General features: G+C 34.0%; 1 protein-coding gene across 1 annotated transcript in view; it reads left to right on the top strand.

The window, feature by feature from the left end:
* The window catches only part of Ptp36E (protein tyrosine phosphatase 36E), a 653,618-nt gene that overhangs the window by 569,197 nt on the left and 63,463 nt on the right, over positions 1–20,958 (top strand). The window contains exon 9 of the mRNA XM_085943740.1: positions 20,024–20,159. Within this exon, the coding sequence (XP_085799866.1) occupies positions 20,024–20,159 (136 nt within the window). The remainder of the gene's footprint in view (positions 1–20,023; positions 20,160–20,958) is intronic.

Below are 20,958 nucleotides of genomic sequence, written 5' to 3'. Positions count from 1 at the left end.
AATACGTTTTGTTTCCAACCAGTGAGCTGAATTTGTAATTAAAGATATTTCGGTTATTACTTACCTATATTACTATTAAGTTTAGGTAGCTATTTCTATATACTAAATGATTCTCCTCATTTGCCGCCCTTCGAGTAACTGCAGCCCCCAAGCGACAGTCAATCTGCCTAACCCCACGGGACGTCACTGCCACTGGATATATGTACCTAATATCAGATAAGGTTAATAATTTAATTATGTCGGATTGTATTTAAACAACGTTTTACTTAGTAGTGGTGAGAGACCGAACTATTGTCAGAAGCAGAAATTCCCAACCCTGTGCCTGCAAAAACTGAAAGATGAATTTCGCCGTAAAACTAAAAGGTTTCAAACAACTTCAAGATAAACCCGGATAAGTCAAACTCAAATTATAAGCTCTTGTAAAATGTACTATTGGGGATATTATTTCATTTAAAGATTTATTCTTTTTTGTACTTAAGGAATAAATACGTTACTTTTTATGATCCAAATGAAAAAAACTTTTACAAGAATCTGAAATAAGATAATAGTTTAACTACATATTATTATTTATTCATTCATTCAATATACAAATAATATTTAAGAATGTTTTTATATTACACCTGTACGGCTCTACGAAGATTGCATCGCAGTTCAATCAATTAAGATTGGGAGACTGCGATGGCTAGGTCATGTGCACCGTATGAATGACAATGAACCGGCAAAGAGAGTGATGTCCAGCAATACAATAGGATGTAGAAGAAGAGGGAGGCCAAAGATTCGCTGGTTGGATGGAGCTGCCAGTGACTGCCGTATTCTGGGGGTACCGAATTGGAAAGCGGCCACACTGGATAGGGGCAGGTGGAGGGAGCTGTTGGAGGAGGCCAGGACCCACACCGGGCTGCCGCGCCCCTGCTGATGATGATGATTTATATTACACCACCATGTTCGATTCTAAGAACAACCTCCATAGAGTTTTTGACATTTTAGACATTTTGTATGACCATGTCGGTGCCTTTTCGTACAAGGTGGCTGTTAATAATTTTTGAACAATCACAAACGCCCAGGTTTTGAGAAACACATATAAATATTGTGTCCTCGCCGGGAATCGAACTCAGAACTCTCGGGTGGAAAGCCACCGCCTTACGCACTTCACCACGAGAGCCGCCTAATGGACCGGTTTAGTATATATTCTTTCATTTGTAACGAACAGTTACATGATTAATTGGGACATATAATACAGATTTAATTTAACCATTATTTTCAACAATGAATAGGTATAATTAAACAAAATACAGATCGCATCTCACTGGTGTGAAACTGAATGATTGTTTGTGAATAGAACTATCCAGGTGCATTCCTAACAATAAAAAAAATGTATTTTCTGTCAAAAATGTCATTAGATATGCAATCAGAGTTAGGGTATATGTTTCATAAATTTGCACTCCGGCTCTAGGATGAAAATATATGATATTTTCTAAAAATATTTTTTTACATATATTATCTATTTATTTTCTTATTTTATGCGAGGTAATCAGGCAAAGAGGCGTATCAGTGCAGAAAAGTACAAAAAGTGCAAAGTTATAAAACGTATAGGTACTCTAGTTAGCAACCCAATTATATTAACCACAGAACAGATTAATACGACATAAAAAATGTAAAACACAGTCGCCATAGACCAAGGTTTTGAAGCCTGATTCGGGATTACTTTATACCGAGTGTGATCAAATAATACCGATGCGGATTTCGCTTTAGTGATACAGACTCTAATAATATACCCTTTAACACGTGTTTACGTTTAAGGCATAAAGTCCACTAAAGCGGACTTGCGGGGCGCTCGCGCATATTCTATGTGAATCATCGAAAATACAACGTAATCAAATATGCCAGCGCACACTAGATTTGACGACGCATTGTGCCCGCATGCCCCATGATTCATCGTTTTTTTGGCTTCTCAGCGATACGAATTAACGAAAATACAACGTAGTCCATTCATTGAACACGGAAAGCAAAATCACGCTCCTTGAAGCGTCGTCAATAGACGGGCGAGAAGCCATAATTTAATAACAGTGAACCCATTGTTTAGTTTGCTGCGTGTCCAATATTTCGCTGGTAGAATGATGTCATCGTGAATATTAATTACAAGCCCCGAGAAATAATATAATATTTTTATTGCTTTGTTATGAGAGACGCTGATAATAATAATTATTTTGTGCTTCTTGGGCCCCTTATTACATAGGTGAAGGGTAATACGCGGGTGGGAGGGGGCCTACTCAGTAGTGAGCGCACCGAGCGCTTTTTTGGTGGGCTTTATGCCTATTCCATATTGTCTACACACTCGAGATTTAAAACTTATTACATTGTCACCGAAAAGACTACCCACTTCCCATTATTTCTGTGTTTCCTGATATTAATTAACCCATCAATGTTGTTGATAAACAAATATTTATTATATAATATCGTGGAATCGTCAGTTTCAAAAAAAATAACTAATTTGGAACCCGTGGAAGGGTGTTTTTTCGTAATTATTTGACAAAACGCTGACAATTTCCATGTTTTTTTTTGTCCATATTAAACATGACAAATACGCTGCGTAAATGAAAGGAACGCAATCAAGGGGTAGTCGTTAGGGCGAAGCTGTAAGGTCGACATGGGGATGAAAAATGTCGACATTTAGTCGCCGAAAACGAGACAGTTTATGATCGCGGAAAATTCCCCGCCGCCTGTTTTGACTCGGTCTACTCATTGGTGTGCGGGAATTTCCCAATGCTGTTATCATAACAATGTCGACTACGTGAAACAAAATCACTTTTCCGTTCGTATTATAATTATTATTTATTTAAAAACAAAACACTGTGTATCTATATCAGTGTTCCTATCTTTTTCTATGCTGATTATAGTACAAAGGCGTAAAAATTATAGTATTTCTAAAAAATATATAGTACAGGAACATTTTTCGTCTTGAATCCTTTAAAATTATAGTATTTTACATTTTTCGCAGAATTAAAATTATAGTATTGTACTATAATTATAATACGGTTGGCATCACTGATCTATATATAAAATCATAATGGAAGACGTTCTCAACATGAAATTTATATCACCTGTACACGTGCATGGAATTACTGTCGGAGTGCTTATTACAACGTTTTTCTTAGCTCGTATTCTTCTTCTTCTTATTTGTCCGGTGGTTCTTTGTCCGGTACAAATCCCGACTAGCTAGACATTTGAAACTTTTAGAATATATCAGAACACGATTCCAGTGCATTTAGAATTGAATTCGTTTTCAGTTAATTCTGTTTTGTATGAAAAGTTATTTCGTCACCATTATTGGTTGCTAAGCGGATGGTCCTAGCAACTAAATTATTAATATATACGTGCGTTACTATGGAAACCAAAATGACATTTCAGTATTATTTCTATCAAGTACAAATTTTTTTGATCATTTAAGCTAGCAAGTCAAGTTTATATGATTCAACAGAAAATTTAAAAACGTTGTATATAAAAAGTTCTTTTTATCTTGTAATTATTTTAAACTATCATGACAATAATTGTTTACACGTAAAAGTGTTGACTGTCTCTCCAATCTCATTCTTCAAGAGTAAGCGAGACGCGATGTTGTCATTACTACTATTATGTAATACTACTATTTGACAGGACGTATTGAAAATCGGTTAACCTCAAATGAGTAGTTATTTTTTTTACCGACAGGTTTGCAAATTATCGTTTTACTGCGCAAGCGCAGATCTTACATGCGCGTAAAAAATCAGCACAATTCGGAAGCTTCCAAACTTGTTTGATTCATGTACGCAATCCTGCCAACTGCAGGATAATATATGTTTCCCCATACATTTTCTTACTGTGCACAGTAAATCTATGCACGTGTAAACGGGGTATAATATTTAAAAAGAACTGGTTCTAAAATCAAATGAGTTCTCCAAATGATAGGAACAAACTCTAAATTATTCTAAATAAGAAGTCACACAGAGATAATCGAAAATAAGGAAGCTGACAAATAATACACAAAACAAGCCACAACATACAAAATGCCTTCATCTCACATAGTTATACTTCCCTCCAAGTTACGTAAAAAGAACTATTATACTATAGAAATTAATTCCTAACATAATCTCTACAACCACTCATTCCAGGAACATAAAAACATCACACGAACTCATACTATTACTAATAGGCCACGAAGCACTGATAGCCTATCTAAACAGATTTAAACTGAAGGACAATGACTGCTGTTCATATGGCATTTCATTAACGACTGCCCAATACAAGAAAAGAAGCGATAGTCTCCCGGAGCTCTGTATACACAACATAATCATGAAATTGACCTCCAAAAACGTCACGAAATACTAAACAACAAACATGAACACTACCTATACAAAATATCTAATTCTGGCAAATGGTAGAATATAACTCACTACAGACTTTACCTAAAACTATATTCTAGCGTTTTTGTAATTTTAAGCTTAACCTCGCACAATACGCTAACATTTTTTTAAATGAAAGGACTTAAAAAACTCAGCGCGATTTGACTGTCATTGAGTTATTAAACAAAACTGGCTTCATAGACTTGGAATATGGCGGCTGACTTTAGCATTGCTATCTTATTAATTTATTCTGTGTATACTCAGTCAAAGAACACCTGAGTGCGTGGCGACATCAGTCTTGGGTGTCTGCTCCCAGGCGTAAAAAATGCTGATGCGTCATCCAAACGTAAGGCCTCCTGATACCCTTGATTAAGACCAAGTGTGGTGCGAGGTGGGTTGGTTTGGTTGTATGTTTGTGTTGTTCTGTGTATATGTCGACGAAAAGTACATTAAAAAACATTTATTATGAAAATATGCAGTTATTATTTAACCCATAGCTTACGGGCCGCACAAAATTGTGTTTTTGCTAATTACTTTTCAAATGCAAATTAACACGTTAATTACAAAATTAATTAAAAGGGCCCGTAAGCATTGTGTTAATATACATAATTTGAAAACATCTCATGCATATTATACACACTAGAAAAAATCATTTTGTAGAAAAAAAATAGACACCTGACGGCGCTTGAACTATGTTAAGCTATGGGTATCTTAGTTAATTACGACGATTTTAACTAGCACTAGTTGTTACATGAAATGCTTATAACGCAATTCGATATTGTTTTTACAATATCGTATTTTTGTCTACAAAATGATTTTTTATAATGTGTATAATATGTATAAGATGTTTTCAAATTATGTAGGTACCTACATAATATTCATTATATAGAATGTTACATTCTCAAATCTTGTGTCTTATTCGTTGAATAAAAAAAATAGTCCATGTTTATTATTTGTCCAATAAACTGCTAATATTATGCTGTTTTGAAAATGAAAAATGAGTCACTCCTATTTGCTATAAATCATTATTTTGATAGATTTGAAATAACTCAGGACGCCCCTGTCATTTTACCTGTTGACGTGGAAACAATTTCGTAAAAGCGCCGAGACAATGTTACCTGTGAAATTATCTCGACGAAAGTTGTACTACAAGGCAGCGTTTGTTTAACATTGAACCAAACGTCGCGCAATAATGAAGCCTTTGTACCGGGGCGCCATTTAATTCGCTGCTAAGTTTATTATCAAAGTGTTTTTGCATGCATGAAAGGGGGCGGGCCCCTTTGAAGCTTCACTCGCAGCCATATTATTATTCCCGCGCTTTCGAGAAATTCGCGCTTTTTTTAGTCAGTTAGTTAGTCACTTTGACAGCGGAGTGCATCAATTGAGTGCTCTGGAAACAAATCAGTTAGTTTCCATTCTCATAAAATGTTAGCAAATCAATACAAACGTTATACTAATATCTTTCTTTATTTTTGGAAAAAGTGCACCTATTTAAATATAATTTACAGCATTCTATAAGTATAATGTAATATTTTCAATACATTATTATAAACGAAACTCTCATTTTTTTATTTCCAGCAAACAAACACAACTTGAAACTGATATACAAATATAAGCTTTTAATAAAAAACTAAATACTGATTGTTCTATGTACCTAGGTAGTTATATTTTATCCGGATATATTTATTGATTTAAAATATATTATATTCGTATTAATAATATTTATAATATAATATATAATTAAATTTATAATTACGTATTTATAATATAATATATAATTGATTATATTCATAAACGACACTTGCAACAAATATTATAAACAATTATGAGCATGATTACTTACTTACTTACTTCATCCTGTTACACCCCAGCGTAGTATAAGGCATAGAGCAGCCACAAGGATGCACCACTTCCCTTGGTCCATCGTCACGTCTCGCGCCTCCCACCGAGTAAAACCTGCAGCGCTTAGATCGTTTTTGATTGCTGTAGTGTGAGGGAAGGTCGGCCACGGCGACGAAATCCTTGATGCTGTGCCACAAAGGTATAGATAGAGTGTCGCAATCTCTGGCGGCATCCGGAACACATGCCTCAGTGACGTGAAGCATCTCTTCTAAACTACTTCAAACACCAAGAACTGATGTGTCCGCTCACGTACTCGAGTATTTGTAACGATGTACCACCAAATACGGCAGAGACATCGATTCTCCAAGCTAAAAAGTCTCGTCTTTGGAGCCTGGTAAAATGCCATGTCCCACAATCAAACCGGAGCACAGGTAGCACGCACTCGTTGAACAAACGACATTCTTTGGTCCTTACAGAATACAACCTTGACCTTCACACATCTCAACGTTGCCTAATAACAGATCCCCGCCATGTTTATGCAAATGTCAAGTTCAATGGAAAGACTGCCATCGGAGGAGTTTCAGCATCAATGCAAGCAGCAATTAGAGTTGGGTTTCGGGAATTCTCGAGATTTTTTCGAGATTTTCCATCCCGAATCTTGAGAACTGAAATTTTTGAACATTTCGGGAAATCCCGGATCCCGAGAATCTTTTCTCGGGATTCGGGATTTCTTTATTATCAAATATTAATTGAAAAAACGATAACGATTTCTATATGGAAATAAGTGGACAGAAAAAACAAAACGTTCAAAGACTGATCGGGGCATTTAACACAATTAAGCCAACGTCGACTCAAAATGAGCGCAATTTTTGCAACATCAGGGAATTTTGTGTCTCAAAAGCATACGCGATTGTCAGGCGCAGGCATTGACAGTCCGTGTTTTTTGAAATTCTATTTTAATAAGTAATGTTTTAAATTATTTTTGTTTTCCTACTTCTATTTTGTTTATTTTCTTACATAAACAAAAAAAAATCATATTTTTTTAGAATTTGTCTGTTTTTACACTGATTGTAGGATTTTTACAGTTTTTTTTTTAAATTTCCCGATATCTCGAGAATTTTCGAGAATTCTTTTCTGGAAATCCCGAATCTCGAGAATGAGATTTTCTCGGGAAATACCCAACTCTAGCAGCAATGCACGGTTCGAATTCGCGGCGAGCCTGTTCTCACTTATCTCCAACCGTTCGACCATGGAGTCAAAAATATGACTTGCATTCAATTTTAGAAATAGAGTGTTGGAAAGTTCAGCTTGTTTAGGTTTAGATATCTCATCATAGTTATTATTCTACTAGAATGAATTCTACTCGGGAAGAAAAAAAACATTAACAGTTAGAAAGGGAGGAACTAAAATTGAGGAATTTATTTGTATTAAAAATATTTTTTTTTTACGTAGATACCTACTAATTATTGTTTACTAACTTTATCGGTAGACTGGTCATGCGTTTCTTGGGGAAAGACATTCTAGGAGGGCGGAAGATTAAAGAAGACTGTTTAGCATGTCAATTTTCTAATTGATATGTCAGTCAAGCAGCGCATATTTAAAAAAAAAAATGTCACAAGGGTCTGGCCAAAACATTGATTGGGAATCATTGCTATATTCTCGAGGATTTACGAGATTCTTATGTCATTGTCAGGTTTAAAGGGAAGCTTTTATTTGATGCTTTTCAATGCTCCGTTTGGACTCACTGCACTTTTCGAGTTATTGTGATCAAAATTCTTGATCACGTTGTCAAAGGCGTGTGTAGTGGTCAATGACCTCGGCTATTATCATCACTATTTCAACATTGTAATAATTAACAAATCATTTAAACTATCGCACAATAGTCGCATCTACAGTCAGCATATTCTACAAGCGTGACATCAAAGTGCAATAATGCAGAGGCCAGAAGATTTCTCTATAGCAAACTTCATCAACAATGACTCGCAATTTACCGAATATTCATGCATATAATTAGCAGGTCATAGTTTATTAGTGGCTCAGTCTGAATACCTATTAGTATCAATCATAATCTCCGTCTGATAAGTAAGCTTCGTGTAAGTCGCTCCGGTCCCACGAGTTCGGACCTCGGGACAATATAGGTATCATAAGTATTGTAACAAAACGCTCTTGTAACATACTCTTGTACCAACTGTTTACGCTGCAAATAAATCTCGCTCCTGCATCCATCGGAGCAACCTCAACCAAATCTCGACTTCTCATCTCTCCTCCTGACGACTCTCCATCTACACCTCCTGGCCATCCCCAAACACAGCGGCGGTATTCACCCTCCAACAACCAGACCCGCAAAACGTGTATTCATCAACGGCATTGCCATAGTATTATTTTCAATAGTGAAGTCTTTACTGTGCAATTGTGTTTGGTTACGAATCGTTTATCTCTTTCCAAAATACACAGTCTTTAGTACTGTTGTCACAACATTGTAATTAAAACGATTCCATTAGTAGCCGTGTATTACATCCATCTTTCATTGTTTTGCATAACCTAATATAATATATTTGCTAGTCACTTAATCTTCCCAAATCATTTATCACTTGCAGCATAAACAAGAAGAGGCGAACTGTCTCAATTTATCAAACTACATTATTGAAATTCACAGGACATTCAAACGTGGGAAATTATTATTAACCATTTCGTTTTGAGAGAAATAACAATCGTCCAACAATTCGTCATTTCGAAATGAATATTTGATATATTAGTATTTTGTAGTTGTGATCCTTATCGTCACAACTACAAAATAAAAGAGAAAGAGTCTCTAGGTGGGATTTAGAATAGAGTATAGTTAAAAGCAAAGAGAGCATGAGACATAAGCAAACAAGGAAGGGCCATGGATTACCTGCATCCTTTTCAAGCTGAACAATAATTACTTCCGTAACCTCGCAACTGACAACTGTAAAATAAAATTAGGAAACAAGAAGGCATTACACGGCTGAAGGCACGTGCAATCTATAGTTAAAGAGGTACATATTAAAGTCCTGGACGCCACACGGTCTTGATACCGTGAAAGATTATAATTATATAGCAGTGTGGAAAAAAGCGGGAACAAAAAATAAAAGATCAATTTATATACTTGACAGAAACTATATTATCGTCAAAGCAAGATATTAGAATTACATTAAAAGGTTATTAAGCGGCTCGATATTGAAATTTGGAATTACTAAAAGAAATACGAGCAGCTAAGTTAGAAAAGAAACATTGAAAGAGTAGTGAAACAAATAATAATAGTTTTAAAATACCAAACTTGGAACGAACAGAGGCTTGAAGCACTGCGGCTGCAATCGTGCTCCGTTAAGTGACGTCCATTATAAATGTTGGGTAAAACTAAAGCGGAGCACGACTATACTGGGCGACAGGCAGAATCAAAAAGGGTTGTTGCTTCTTTCACACCTCGCGACGTCCGTTGCGGCCGGAAATTCTATAAGCGACATCTGTGCAATGGCGTACGCTCCATGACGTGACCATAAATATTCGTCGGGGTTGCCAGAGTATGAATGTTAGTTATGTTCATTTTGAACATAACATATTTTCAAAAGTAATGTGGCAAGTTTACAAAGAATAGATTTGTAGTAATCATACCACTCAGCATTAGATGGGTGACACATTTTACTATGTACCTATGTTTTATTGTCAAAATCTTCTCGACAATGTCCGATCCTAATAGGATCTTGAATATGAATATTGAATATTCTTGAATATGCCAGCATTGTTTGGAGTCCTAATAGGTCCATCCACATAATTAAGTAGGATCGAGTCCACAATAGATTTCTTAGATTTCTCTACTGAAGAACATAAGGGTTCTTTCCTTATGCTAATGATAATAAAATGAATTTCCCTACTCGTTTTCTTCTGGGTATGCTATCAATGCAATCCCTGTCCACCCGAAGAGTGGTAGAGTGGAAGACGGTCTTCAAGATACCTCGTCCAGGACAGATGTTATGTTTCATGATGCTGTGTATCGTGCGATTAACTTATTTGATGGCACCATAAAGGTTGATTTATTTTTTATTAACTATATTATAATGTTGGTGGACGTGTTAAATACGTTAAATTTATAATTGTATATATTATCATGTTTCTTTAATATTTATATAAACACATGCTGTCTTTTTTTACTTTCTTGTTATATTAGTTGTTATTTGTAATTAAGATATTTGTATAATTTTGTATTTATTATGTATTATGGCGCATTGGCCAATCGCTGTAATATCGTAATACTCTTTTTCTAAATAAATAAAATATGGGCCTGTATTATCAGGATTTTGTTTTTTACGAGAAATGGATGTCAGCCACTTTCTCAACCTATTAGGTTCATACTCTGACTCATACACAAATTGAAAAACAATATGTGTACTTGCCAGACCCAGGATTCGAACCTGGGACCCTCGACACTATAGACCGGCGCTTAAGTCACGCGGCCATCGTTGTTGTCAAAATAAAACAATATAACGAAAACAATAAAATTGTCTGCATTTACTCAATCATAGCTAGATCAGTAGGGTCTATTACGATTTGTTAATTGCGCCACTATCTTTTGTAACATATGAACTGCATTTTTATAAATAAGAAAAACAATCCACAAATCCTCACATCGAGCCCATCACGTGACCACTAATTTTGTCACGAGTCTCTCACTCGACGTATTCAACTGATGTTCCACTAGAATAAAGTCTCTCAGTTCATTAATATAATCAATCCCTCGATCACATCGATCTTACCAGTACATCCGTACCCCCCCCCCCCCCCGACCATAACCACAAGCTGTCATCGTTATTATTGTAACGATAAATAAACTATCTTCTCCCAACATCCAAGCAACAACGACTTTATCTTCGATCACTTCATCAACCGCCAAAAATTCATAAGCGGTTATCTCAAAAACCACTGGCAACACCGAAACAGCGCGCACCCGACGGAATATCCGGACTTCACTTCCTCGTTTGTCTCTGTAGTCAGTTCAATCTCAGATATTTCCTGTCGTCCGTAAATTCATAATATAATTAGCTCTAAATAATGTATGAATGCAGGAGAATAAACGTTGTAAAAAGAAATCTTTATTTTAGCTAAATATTCTCCCAATTTCCCTGTTTCGTATGTTAGTTTTATATTATGTTCTCTTTTTATATTTTCATTTTTATTGTTTTATTACTTTTTTTTCTTCTTAGTGTATCGTGTCATGTTATCAAATCAAATTTATTTATTTTACATATAATCAACATAACAAATTATAAATTCAAAGCGTTCATGACATGACATAAAATAAGTGTTAATAATTTTTAAAAATAAAAATACAGAGAAGTGTGAGTTAATAATACAATAAGTAATAAAATAAGAAATAAAATAAAATAAAATAACAAAAATAACAAAATAATAAAATTAAAAAATTATGAACGTCGTTAACTTATAATTTGTAATGTCCACAATATATTAAAAAATAAATTGAATTGAATTGAACAGATCCAGAAATATTTGGCGATTTTGATTTTTAAAAAACCTCTAAGTGACATTTTAAATGGGTGGGAATTAATCGCACATTGCAATAATAAAAATTCACAAAAAAAAACTTTAACATACGGAAAGTAGTTTTCACATATATTAAATGATTTCACAAATAAATAGATGAAATCACATAAAATAGTTTGTTTCACAAAACAAAAATCTTGAATCACTCATTGTAAATATAAATTCACTCAATTTTGACAACTGCACACATTTGTAAAATTGTTTTCACCGATAAATAATATATCGCACAAATAAAAGGTAGAAATTCACAAATGTCAAACTAATAATTGTAGCGGCAATACAATTAATTAGAAGGCAATCGCAAAAATGATGCTTAGGTGTCAATATAATTAATGTTTAACGCAGTAATATAAATAGGTATATATTCGTGCTGCTATCGTTCATATATTATATTATGTAAATCTACAACCAAATAACACCACCTAGGTATATCTTTTTCGGTTCATCGATATAAATTTTGGTAAATGTCGCGCAGATGCCGTCATGAGATTGTATAACTACCTATCTTTTTTGAACCAAACCTAACATAACCTAACCTAATCTGACCTGACCTGACCTGACCTAACCTAACCTAACCTAACCTAACCTAACCTAACCCTAAAGTAAAATCATTATCCTTCCAGATCCTAAACCTTGTACATACGAGGGTGGGTCAATAAGTCCTTAGAAAAGCCGACAGGTGGCGCGACTAGTACTGTAAGCGGTTTGTTTTCATGCAGCGGCACTACCGATTCAGTATGCTGCGAAGTTTCAATCAGATTGGTCGGGTTGTTGTGTGTTTCTCGTACATTTAAAAAAAAAATTTGCTTGTGGAAAATGGAAAAATGGAAAATGGAGAAAATTGAGTTTAGAGCTGTTATTAAACATTTTAATATAAAAGGGTTAACAGCAAAGGAAATAAAAAATGAGTTGGATTTAGTTCACGGCATATCTGCTCCTTCACTTGCAACTATTTATAACTGGTTAAATGAATTTAAACGTGGTCGTACATCAACAAAGGATGAACCACGCTCAGGACGTCCTGTAGAGGTGACTACACCAGAAATGATCAATAAAATCCACGATATGGTGTTAAGTGACCGAAGATTAAAGTTGAGTGAGATAATTGAGGTTACAGGGATCTCAAAAGGTAGCGTCATTTCTATTTTACATGACAAATTGGGCATGAAAAATATTTCTGCAAGATGGGTGCCGCGTTTTCTCACAGTCGACAATAAACGCAATAGGGTGGTGGCCTCTAAAGCCCTGTTGTCGCTCATGCAACGCAATCCGGATGAATTTTTTCGTCGCTTTGTGACTGTAGATGAAACATGGATACACCACTATACTCCCGAGACGAAAGAACAGTCAAAGCAGTGGATTGCGAAAGGCGAACCATGTCCAAAGAAGGCGAAAACCGTAAAATCAGCTGGTAAGGTTATGGCTACTGTATTTTGGGATGCACGTGGAATTATTTTCGTTGACTATTTGGAAAAAGGAAAAACAATAACAGGGAATTATTATGCATCTTTATTGGACCAGCTAAAAAACAAAATTGAAGAAAAACGGCCTCATTTAAACAGGAAAAAAATCCTCTTTCATCAGGACAATGCCCGTGTTCACACATGTTTACGATCAATGGCTAAAATTGAAGAATTGAAGTTCGAATTGGTCGACCACCCACCGTATTCGCCAGATTTAGCCCCCAGTGACTTTTTCCTTTTCCCAAACTTAAAAAAATGGCTAAGTGGACAACGTTTTTTTTCAAATGAAGAAGTCATCGATCGGACAAATGCTTATTTTGAGGACCTTCCGAAAACTTATTTTTCTGACGGTTTAAAAAAAAATTGAGAAACGTCTAACCAAGTGTATTGAGCTCCAAGGAGATTATGTTGAGAAATAAAAAAAAAATACAAAAATAAAAACTGTTTTAATGCTTTTTTCTAAGGAATTATTGACCCACCCTCGTAGCAAGCAAGGTACCCTTTATGTCAAAATATTAAAAAAAAAAAAAAAAAAAAAAACCCTACCTAACCTAACTTAACCTACCCCAACCAAATATTACCTAATATAATTTTAATAATGATGCATCAAAATGTACGAGCATTTCAAATTTTAAATTAACAATTATTGGATCGAAAAACCTATGCGCCGACAGAAAAATATTCATAGGTACCTATTTATTATAATTTGTCTAGATGGAATAAACTGTTTTTGTAAAAAAAAAACATAAAAGCTCATGACGGCATCTGCGGCACATTTACCTAAGTATTAATTAACGCCACTTTTTAAATAGGTACTTACAGTATTATTTATATTGTTTAAAATCATAAAATCTAATTTTCTTAGTGTTTGTATTATTTTACGATGAATTAGTTACAATAGTATATTGATACGTGAAGACTACTTTTTCCTTAGTGCAAATCGATCATTTGAGAGTTGTAGTCGATTTGTGAATATCATCCATTTCCGATGTGACGAACGTCTTTTTAAATGTTGTCAGCGCTTTGTGAAAACAGTCTATTCAATTGTGCGAATATATATTCCCCATTTTAAATTACGTGGACTCGAATTGTCGATGGTGCTGCTCTGTCAAAATTGGTATGACAACATTGTCTTCCGTGAGAGCGGCAACCGGCCGAGACGTTTGCCGCCCATTGTTTTGCGCGGGAAGCCCCTTTGTCCCGTAGCACAATGGGGGTGCGCTGGCAGTCCTGATTGTCACCGCCAGAGACGCGGCGCGAGGGTCAATTAGAGCTGTCGCGGTGTGCGTGTTATATTTCCCTCAGAAAACCTTCTAACTGCCCCTTATCGATGATTTTCTTAGTAAGAGGTTTTTACGAAAAGAATACACACCTATTTGTTTTCGTCTTATTAAGTAATAAGTATGTTTCTTGACTATATGATTTCGATTCTTCTATAGACACCACCATTTCAATAATTACCTAATCCAACGAACGAACTTTGTATCTGATAATAAATTGTATTAATCTCCATTTCCACTATTTTCAAAACGTAAGACTAAGACGTAAGTAAACATTTTTTTTTCAAAAAAATAATGTTTTTAAAAGTTTGTAAGTAAGTAGCTACTATTCTGCGATCATTAAAATTTTCTTTGTGGGTTTGTGGAACATTTTTTATGAAGGGAGTCTCCTTTACTCTCCATTATTTAGTTACATGTAAATTGTACGTACTACATTTCACTGTAGCACAGTTCGCCGTGAGCTTTCTTATCGGAAACACATCCAATTTTATTACATTCGATATTTCAATATGAATATTAATTCAATTTTCAAAAATCATGAATTCAAGAATGAAAACTTAAGTTTGCCCTAAACAAATAATCCAGTATATCGGCTTTTTTCAAAATTTGTTTGCCCCTGGCTTCCTGTAAACTGACAAGAACCGTATTTTTTATTTAGACATGAATTTTATCTTAGTAGGTACTATATGACCCAGAGGTTGGACGGTCTTTAATATACAACCATTTATATTTCCGATACAACATTTCATGATGAAGTGTGATACGGTAAACTCCATACACACAAATTTCCGGCCACGGTTTGATTTATGAAGAACATAGAAAAAACATGTTGCATCATGTTAAACACGGTAACTCATTTTTACCCACATTGTGAACTGGATGCGCAATGTTAATTATATGCAAATTATTATAAAAATAGTACAAAGTATTAGTATTAGTATAGTACAATAACTGTTATAACTCATATGTAAGTGTTTAAAAAATCTATATTTTGTTTTGTATATATAATATACGGCAGTGGCGAAGGGTGGAGGTAGGCTGTTAAGACCCACCAAAAATAGTGCACACTAAACTTTGTCAATCGTACGTATTTTTTTTCATTGAAATAAGACTATAATTTACAGATGGTGTTGGTTAATTTTTTAAATTCAATTAAACCCTGCAAAAAACAAGTAATAATTAATAGATAATAGTCAAAAATACTCGTCTATTTTTATAAAATATCTAATTATATAATTTAATCACTCATATAACTTTGAAAAAAAAATGAACCAACAATATGTGTAATATGTATTCTTAATCCAACGAAAACAAATTAGGTAGTATGAATGAAAAAGTGTGCACAATTTGCGGCATCGCACAAAATGCGTCAAAATAAGTATGGTTTGGTTTATTCAGAGTTTAATTGATTTTTAAAAACTAACCAATACCATCTTTAAATAATTGTAGTCTTAATTCTATAAAAACAAATACGTATGACTGACAAAGTTTAATGTGCACTATTTATGGCGGATCTTAACAGCCTACCTCCACCCTTCGCTACTGATATACGGTATGTTTATATTTTGATTGAACATAAAAGATATAATATAATTTGTAGAAGGAATAATAATAAAAATGCTTCCCAGTTAGATTTTAAGTTTTTTCTGAGACTATCCGAAACGTATTTATTATACATGCTGTGTAGGGATTGCAATACCGAATGAAAATGTCAATACCGGTTTTTCGGTATTTTTTATTGAATACCGGTATCTCTTAAACATTAAAAAAACAGAAGTAGGTGCTTATCAATAAATATAACTATTAAAATCTTTTTAAAATATTATTTTATAGCAAAAACCTACATTTTCTATGTTAAAAATATGTATTGATCATAATTGTAGAACTAGTAATTTTTTACGAATAATTTGAATATATTGGTAATTCTAAAGCCCTAAAAAGTTCATCAAGTTGCAAATAAGTCACGGTGCAGCTTCTTAAATTCAACGCTTGTACAGTCATCAATAATTTATAGAATAATTCAACATTTTTGTCACAGATGTTTTCTATTTCCAAATAATATTATGATAATTCATCGCGACAATTACTTATATAAATATATTTTAAGAAATTTGTTTTATTATTTTTTCACCTTTGTTGGATTGAGTCAATATATTTGCATTTTAGCAGTAAGTACCTAACTTATAATTCATTTTCAAAAACGTAAACGAGTGTGCTTTCTTAATACCAAAAATTCCGGTATTTTGGAGTTATAAAACCGGTATGTCGGTATAGATAAATACTGGAATACCGGTTTTGAAATACCGGTATTGCAATCCCTAATGCTGTGGTATTATAACAGACAGAAATACAAGATAATGATGCGATGTAACCTCGCCACAATATCAAAAGTGTCAGCGTTTTTTTCTTTTCCCTCATTTTCTATTCTGACAAGTAGTGACATTTCTATTCAGTAGCGTAGGTACGCCAATCGGGGATTATCTCGAAGATTTTCACGTTTGTTTGATGGGTGTGCACGTGTTTTGAGGAATTAATTGTTTGATGTTGATGATTCGCATTGCAAATTTTGTATTTAAGGCGATGTCTTTACCTACCAGAGGCACCTAGCGGAAAAATACGAAGCTTGCAATTTGAGACATTTTTTGATAATTTACAATTTTAATTGTGTTAGTTAAAAAATATGTATCTGAAAACATTAAAAAGAAAAATATTTTTTATTTTTAGTCAAAGATAAACTTACAATTGTAAAAAATGTTATAAAACGTGAATTCGTTGATTCGAACCCCACCTTATTATTACATATATTTTATGGTCATATTTATTATTAAAATTTAGTTTATTGTTAATTTTTCTAAGCGTCTTTTCAGAGATTTTTGACCAATTCATAGTTTTAATATTTTATATCTATTTTAAAAAACATCGATTTTTATAAAAATATTAATGTGTATAACTTGAAATTCTTTTTATTTATATCAAATCGAGCTTCAATATTGGGACCATGCCTAAATAAATTTGATGTAAATAAAAAAGGTTTCAAATTATACCTACACATTTATATTTTAATAAAAATCGATGTTTTTTACAATAAATATAAAAATATTAAAACTATGAATTAGTCAAAAATCTCTTAGGCGAATCTTAGAAAACTTCTTCTTTCGACCGTGTCCGATCCTAATAGGATCATATGGGCCTCCACAGAGTGGAGGTTTGTATTGGACAGATTTTGTTTTTTACGAGAAATGGATGTCAGCCACTTTCTCAACCTATTAGGTCCATACTCTGACTCATACACAAATTGAAAAACAATATGTGTGCTTGTCAGACCCAGGATTCGAACCTGGGACCCACGACGCAATAGGCCAACGCTTAAGCCGCGCGGCCATCGTGGGTACTTAATAAACTAAATTTTAATAATAAATATGAACATAAAGTATACGTAATAATAAGATGGGTTTTTTAAGGCGGATCTTAACAGCCCACCTCCACCCTTCGCCACTGCGATATATACTTATTTTTATTAAATTTTAGTTATCATAATCCGATAGTTTAATTTTATACTTTTGGCAAATGGATACTTCTTAACAGAAATTAATTTTCAATTTATTATTCTTTATGACATATTATTCGTACATTTATCATTTCCTATTATTATGATTATTTAATTACACTCTTCCAATTATTTTTACTATACAATCGACAAGTCGTCGTGCTTTAACAACTGGTTTTCGAGATATACCTACCATCAACTAGCCACGAAAATTATAACAAAGGAATGATTATTTTTTGTTTAATAGTGTACCTAATAATTATTTGTCAACTTTACCCTTTTTAATTCGGTATGTAGGTACACCAATGCTTTATTTCTTTGGTTATCCTTGAGAAATGTCAGCCAAATATTTTAATGCGTTTGCACATTTTTTGAAGACGTGTTCATTGTACAAATAGGGTGATAAAGACAATGAAAAATGCTATCATGAAAAATCATGCTATTAATAATAGCCAAAATATACTAGGCACATACTCTGATTATTATATAAATATAGATCAGGGGTAGTAAACCTGGTGCCTACCGCCCACTTGTGGGCGTTCCAGCTTTCATGGTGGGCGGTTAGGGGTTTTAAAAACATTTGAAGTTGTATGACAGGATGAAAAATCCTTTTACCCCAAATATTGAAGAGGCTGATACAACTTGCCAAGAAGAACTGCTAGAAATTAGATATGATGAAGAAAGTAAACATAAATTCGATAGTGATGAATATGAAAACTTAGGGCAAAATAATAAAAAAAACGCCTGTCTTTATTATTATTGCTAAGTAATTATTATTATATGCCTTAACTTGCTCTAACTCTGCTTTATAAATTTTATAAAGTAAAGTTATTTCCCTACTTTATAAATCACCATTACTGTGGAACCGGTGGGCGGTTAGAAAATTTTACTACTATCAGATACAAAAGTGGGTAGGCATAAAAAGGTTGACTACCCCTGGTATAGATATACTAATAATTAATAAAATTAAAAAAATTATCTGTATTTTTTAAATATTTCTCTTTTGCTCGGCAGTGTGACCATTTACATCAGATATGATCATATCACCGCAGGAGTAAGAGAATGAGAATATCTGAATCACCGCGTTTTAAGCTGCAGTTTCCTCTTACCGTCGAATGATGGGTCCGGTAGGCGTATAATTTGACAATGAGTGCCCAAAAGAAGACCAATATTTATAATTTTCACGACGAATGGTAAATTGAGTATTTCTTGATGAACGACAAGTACACACTTCAGTACCTAGTATACGTTGAAGAAGACTACGAGAGAGTGTGGTAGATCACTGCCAGTTTTGATACTAGATAATAGATGACAGTCTAGTTGAAGTTAGACAAGCCATGCATACGCAATATTTTTTTTTTTAGATGAAAGTTGGTCTTGGCCTCTTCCACCGCTCACGGCCTGCCGTAGGAGTGAGAGAAAGGGAAGATGTAAATCCCCGTGCTTTAAAATGAAGCTTATTTTCCCCTTAATCATGTTCTTCGTCATGCAGTAGGATTTCTACACAGTAGGAGAATTATAGTTTGGCGATGAGTGCAATGAGTACCCACCCAAAAAAAACAAAACTTATAACGAATGGTGTTCCTTTGTAATGGTTGAAAGGCGAATATTGTTGATTAATTTCTTACGCTTCGGTTTCCTCTACTGGTACGTTTATTTAAGTGAAGATTGACAACGGGAGAGTGTGGTAGATCACTGCAAGTTTTGACATTGGATAGTAGATCACAGTTTACTTGAAGCTGGACATGCCTGATTTACATCAGAATTCACTATTTTCTTTAATTAACCAATACGGTTTCGCTTGTTAAGTTATTAACACTTTGCCTGGAGTCATCTATAGTTCCTATCCTTTTTTCATACCTATATAAAACCTCCATCAATATAGAACATTGTATCATATCTTTCATAATATAATAAAATTACATTTATTTTCAGTGACGGCGGAGGCAGATCAGGAGTTTACTTGGCAATCGATACCAATATGGAGTTGGCAGAAGAAGAAGACGCTTTCGACGTCTTCGGCTACCTCAAGAAACTCAGACAATCCAGGAAGGGCCTTATTGAAAATGTGGTAAGAAAGGCATTTATTTTTTTTATTCTTATCGTAGTTAAATTAATCCAAATGACTGTAATATATTTTTCTCTTCTGTGGTTAGAATACAGATTTTAAAATTTCATTCGAAGACTTTTATTAAATTAGGTATACGAATCCCTGTCACTAGTTTTCTTACTTCTTGCGATTAAGAATTCGACCTCAAAACTGTAATAAAAGACATTATTTATTGATACAACGATAGTAAGGTACAAATAAAGTATGGCGTCGGAAGGAATCAGTGACAGGGCAAGGCAGTAGGTAGGCCATGCATTGCTTAGGGTTGTCACATTATACTGGGAGGCAAATGAAGAAATGAATTCGATCACTACAACTGTTGATATCAATAGTGGTCATAAGGCTGCCGATGCGGTCGCTTCGTTAGAAAATACTGATATTACATTTTTTTTAATCATAAGATAGCCTACTTATTAGCGCTTCAGAGCTCTACGTACTTAAAACCACTACTGTTTGTAAGTAGGTTTAGTGGAAATCCTTAGTAGGCAATGATATATTTACCTACGTCAAATTTTTGCGGTTTTTCTGTATAAGATAGTAAATAAATGGATAATAAAAGGTTAGGTTAGAATTTTCTTACAACTTGAGACTAGGGATTCCAATTCCGGGATCCCGAACTATTTTCGATACCTATGAATCCCGGGATTGGTAAACATAATCCCGAAACATTCGGGATTGATTTTTTTATCATTTTTTATGGAAAATAAAATAAAAACGAAAATATAACAGAAAAATACTTTTTAACAAATAACTACATTAG

Source organism: Rhyacophila brunnea, unplaced genomic scaffold (genome assembly GCF_057557595.1).
Source record: "Rhyacophila brunnea isolate RB1 unplaced genomic scaffold, BYU_Rbru_1.0 scaffold_16, whole genome shotgun sequence".
Lineage (NCBI taxonomy): Eukaryota > Metazoa > Arthropoda > Insecta > Trichoptera > Rhyacophilidae > Rhyacophila > Rhyacophila brunnea.
Note: the sequence above shows the minus strand (reverse complement) of the source record. Positions and strands in the feature narration are given on the sequence as shown.